The sequence below is a fragment of the Suricata suricatta genome, chromosome 16, assembly GCF_006229205.1.
Source record: "Suricata suricatta isolate VVHF042 chromosome 16, meerkat_22Aug2017_6uvM2_HiC, whole genome shotgun sequence".
NCBI classification, from domain to species: Eukaryota; Metazoa; Chordata; class Mammalia; order Carnivora; family Herpestidae; genus Suricata; species Suricata suricatta.
The window spans coordinates 54,426,624-54,431,576 of record NC_043715.1 but is presented as its reverse complement, the minus strand read 5'-3'; the positions used below and the strand labels follow the sequence as shown (position 1 = coordinate 54,431,576).

General features: G+C 42.1%; 3 protein-coding genes across 3 annotated transcripts in view; 1 reads left to right on the top strand and 2 right to left on the bottom strand.

The window, feature by feature from the left end:
- LOC115281187 (zinc finger protein 345-like) overlaps positions 1 to 4,953 on the bottom strand; it is a 486,358-nt gene that overhangs the window by 54,544 nt on the left and 426,861 nt on the right.
- Positions 1 to 4,953, bottom strand: part of LOC115280893 (zinc finger protein 493-like) — a 125,304-nt gene that overhangs the window by 11,431 nt on the left and 108,920 nt on the right. The window lies entirely within an intron of this gene.
- The window catches only part of LOC115281199 (zinc finger protein 239-like), a 19,674-nt gene continuing 17,148 nt past the window's right edge, over positions 2,428 to 4,953 (top strand). Inside the window, exons 1-2 of the mRNA XM_029926536.1 lie at positions 2,428 to 2,461; positions 3,481 to 3,557. Coding sequence (XP_029782396.1) covers positions 2,428 to 2,461; positions 3,481 to 3,557 — 111 coding nt within the window. The remainder of the gene's footprint in view (positions 2,462 to 3,480; positions 3,558 to 4,953) is intronic.

Sequence of the window (4,953 nt, the reverse complement as noted above, 5' to 3'; positions counted from 1 at the left end):
TTTGAGAAAGACAAGGAGAGGCAATGAAAGAGAGGGAGAGAGGAAACCCCAAGCAGGCTCCACACCATCAGCACAGAGCCAGAGGTGGGGCTGGAACTCGGGAACCATGAGATCATGACTTGAGCTGAAATCAAGAGTTGCAAACCAAACTGACTAAGGCACCCAGGCACCACTCATTAAAACTGGTTCTGAGGCTCCCAGATCATTTTCTACTCTATCACTTTTAATGTTATATTAAGTACTTTCAAAATGTATGGATGCGTGCATGGAATGTACAGAGGTAGATCAATGTTGTGTGCACACCTGCTTTCCATCATTCTCTATTTGGCACCTGGTATGAACACTGACTTAGGGTCCCTTTTGTATATTGACCTGTGTGTCATCTTACATAACCACTAGGTCAGTTACCCTGGGTTCACACCTGATCATACCACATACCACATGTTTGACAAAAGATTCACTAAAAATAGAAAAAAAAATGCCTTTCTTCTCTTAGATTATTTTCCTTCTTATGAATTTATGAGAAACTGTTAGATGCTCACTTATAACCAGGGAATGCTTGGAAACCCTTGTTGCCTTTCTTCCTAGTCTAGTAGAACCTGTAATAGCTAGAAAACCCACTCAGTTCCAAGTCCTCCAAGAGATAGTGGAGTTCTTCCTCTTTGCTCTTGAAATATGAATCCCTTGGCCCATAGACTACTGCCTGTTAGAAATGCAGACACCTATCTTTCCCAGAACTCCTGAACAGTATCTGCATTTAACAAGACTCCAATGCACTGTTGTGTATTCTAATTCATGGTAGAATATGCTAAGTACATTTGTCACTCACCAAAACTTGCCATGAAGAAATAGACACCACATAATTCAGTCAGTCAAGCATCCGACTTCAGCTCATGTCATGGTCTGACGGTTTGTGAGATTGCACCCCGCCTTGGGCTCTGTGCTGTCACCTCAGAACCTAAAGCCCACTTTGGATTTTGTGTCTCCCCCTCTCTTTTTCTCCCTTGCTCATGCTTTGGCTCTTTTTCAAAAATAAATAATCACAAAGAATTTTTTTAATTGACATCACATGTACTGTACGATGTCAACACAGGATTCAAAAATGTGTCTCTGTTGATCCATTCAGTTTACAAATTCTCTTGAAGAAACACCATATTTATACCGGTTCATACCTCAACGTTAAAAAATATATGACAGCCTAATACTCTGTTACACATTGTGTTTCTACCGAAAGCACGAAACTCCTCTGAGCCAGAACCAGTTCTAATGATATAACTGAACTAACAGGAGTTTAGTCCTTGGTGAATTGCAAAAAAAATAGTAACAGATGGCAATGTCAGATAAAGGGAAAATTGATTTACAGAAAGTAAACAGATCACAGGGTATAGCTTCCAATCCAGAGACTCACAAAAGAATGGGGAATATTTTTTTTATTATTGTTTTAAGTTGATTTGAGAGACAGTGAGGGCAGAGGAGGGGCAGAGTGAGGATGAGAGACAATCACAGGCAGACTCTGCATCATCCTCACAAATCCCAAGGCAGTGCTAGAACTCATAAACTGTGAGATCATGATCTGAGCTGAAACCCAGAGTCAGACGCCTGAGCCACTGAGGCACCTCAGAAGGTTTCCTTGTATTTAGGGTGAGGGTGGATATTCAGAAAGGGGAGGCTGGGGATAAGGTGGCAAATGAGCCTTAAGATAACAGTTCCATACATTCTCTGTATATTTCATAGGAAATGAGGTTTGTGCTCCTCTTTGGGTGGAGATTTTAGTATTATAATGAGGTAAAAGGGAACTCTTGGATGGCTCAGTCCCTTGAGCTTCCACCTCTTGATTTAGGCTCAAGTCAGGATCTCACAGTCCTGAGATCAAGCCCCAAGTCGAATGGAGCCTGGCTGGAATTCTTCCCTCTGCCCCATGCATAATCATGTTCTCTCTTTCTGGAATGAAACACTTAAGAATATATATATAATGAGATAAAGGTAACTGTCCTCACTCCATGCTTTACTCTAATAGTCATCTGCATAGGTGGGAGTCAGGAGTTAAACTCAAAATGAGCCCATTCTAGCTTTTCCTCAGGGCAGTCATTACCTTATGTTGGATACATTGTTTCCACCACAGGACACTGAGCCCATGGGGTGTTTGGGCTGAAGTAAAAGGGAGGTATAATAAGAGGCTAAGTAAGAGGAGGGCCTAAGGTCCATGAGCACAGGCAGGTAAGCAGTGAAGATCGGGTAGTGGGGTCCAGCTGGTGACATTATCTCCCTCTTGCATCTCAGGTCCCATTAGGACCTCCACCTGTGTCCACTTGGTAACTGGGGTATTTGTTGCAGGGACTGCTGACCTTCAGGGATGTGGCCATAGAATTCTCTCAGGAGGAGTGGGGATGCCTGAACCACAGCCAGCAGGAACTGTACAGGGATGTGATGTTAGAGAACTACGGACACCTGCTCTTCTTGGGTGAGGATCACTCCCTCTCGATTTCCCAAGCCACACTCAGGGCTTTCATTCCTTCCTTTGGAGATTGTTTCTTGGAAGCTTTCTCTTTGCATGACTGGGATTGAAATCCCTCCAGTAAGGGGAAGAAGTAGGGGTTTGTAGATGTAGAGAAAATCTTCATGATGTTTCCTTTCAGGTGAGTTTTCTCTTCCTAAGAGTAACATCATCATCTCTTAGATTAATGGTAAATCTAAACATCGAGTGGCATAAAATGGTATTTCCATCTTCAATATTGTAAGTTTTGATAGATGGAGGCAGAGGCGAGAGGAAAGACAGAGACCAGGTTATGGAGCCAAGAAGGCCTTTATTGGAGTCTGCAATTCCCGGGCGAGGTTCCGTGACTCGAGTGGGGAGTCAGGGAAGTCGCGCCTGGTATGGGAGAGCAAGGTGTTTTATGGGTGCAAAAGTTCCGGATTTGAACTCAGGTGGGCTGATAGCCAGGTAGGGGCATCTTTGGACGGTGGCAGGATTCAATTGGCTGTCCACTTCAGTGGGGTGGGGGATGCTGGAATTCAATGATGAAGCATTTCAGTTTGCGACAGTCCAGATCGGAGAGTGGGGGTCGTCAGTCCTGGTGGTGCCTGGATCTATTATCTGAACTGCAATAAAATGGCCGCTGGTGCTTTTCAAATGGCTCGGGTCATTCCAGGTTTGCAAGTGGGGGTTGTCAGTGCTCCCAGCTCACTGCAGCAAAGTGGCCGCTCAGTTGACTTCCCATGGCAACTCAAAAAATATGAACTTCTACTCATAGGGGCAGTTGTAAATCTCAGAAGTGGAAGTCAAGATGTGAACCTTGGAAATCTGTCTTGAGTGTTTTAAATGGGCTGTTGGGCAACAGCATTTAGGAATGATTTCCAGAATTCTAGAATGTCCACTTTTATATACTGAGTCCAATACTGGGTGGAAAGGTAGAATCTCTAGCAATAATCTTTTTGGGTTTTTTCGTTTTTTGTTTTTTGTTTTTTTGTTCTAATAAACAGGTCTTGTGTTAAAGCCAGACCTAGTTTTCCTTTTGGAACGAAAGCAGGAGCTATGGGATGTGAAGAGAAAGGAGACCGTAGCCTCACACGCAGGTAGGTGGGAATGAATGCAGCAGATGACAGAGGTGAGGTCCCAATGTGAAGGATAAAGACAGACATTAAAATGTGGTTTGAACACCCTTGTTGAATGGCAATTAGTCTGAGAAACCGAGTTTCATGTCTCTTTCTCTCACAGAGGGACATCTGCTTTCCAACACATCACACTCTCAAAATCTCTAGGGATTCTCCTTCAGATCCACTTAAAAGTCCTTCACATCCACAGTGCCGCCCTTTTTAATCTCATTGGTTTTCCATTTCTTTGAGGTTTGGGCAAATCTCTGTATTTTGAGGAAGTCTATATTAATTCACTTTTGAGTGTCTACCTTGAGTGAGAAAGTGTCAGTGTGGTGGTAGCATATTGTCATTTGGTGGAGAAATCCCAGCAACACTGGGGACAGGTACCATGTATTATTTGGTTTATACTTTCCAGTGTTTAATCTTAATCATACAAAATGAGACCCACTATTGTCATCAGATAATAAAGCACCTCCCTAAAATGGGAAAACCTAACCCTTTACTTCAGTTCAGAAGGTCAGTTTTTAGGGCACTTGGGTGGATCTTTACCTAACCGTCTGACTTCAGCTGAAGTCATGATCTCATAGTCAGTGAGTCTCTGTCCTGCACAGGCCTCTGTGGTGACCGCACAGAGCAAGTTTGGAATTCTGTCTCTCTCTCTCTGTTCCTCCCCTACTTGGTCTTTATATCTTTCTCAAAAAAAAAAAAAAAAAAAACCTTGAAAATAGTAACATTAGTTTATTTTCTGATGTTATTAAGTGAAAATTTTCCACTCTATATACTCCATTCCTAAATGCTGAAATAATTTAAAGTGTCTATTGTTGAACTAGAATTTCTACGTAAGTTAATGCCACAGGGGAGTATAGCTTTTAGAATTCAAAAGTTGCAGCCTATAATAGAGTCTCAGTGGTTACATTATTTATTAATATTTAAATCATTTTAGAATTTTTGTGCTGTAAAATATGAAGCTCCTATGATTTTGTTATACAGGGTTTCACGTTCTGAGTAGTTATACATGAGATTACATTATGATTTCTTAAATAAATTTTTAAAAATTTTTGCAATGTTAGTTTTTTGAGAGAAAGCAAGTAGGGGAGGATAGAAAGAGAGGGAGACACAGAACCTTTAGCAGACTCTGGGCACTGAGCGGTCAGCATAGAATCTGACCTAGGGCTCCAACTCACAGACTACGGAATCGTGGCCTGAGGCAAAGTCAAACGCTAAACCTACTTAGACACCTATGAGATCCTGTAGCTGTAATCGTAGGCTCTGACTGTGCACCCTTGAAAAAAGGCACATTTTTATTTACTGGCATGTCTTCATGGACATGAAAACTATACCGTATATTTCTTAACATCA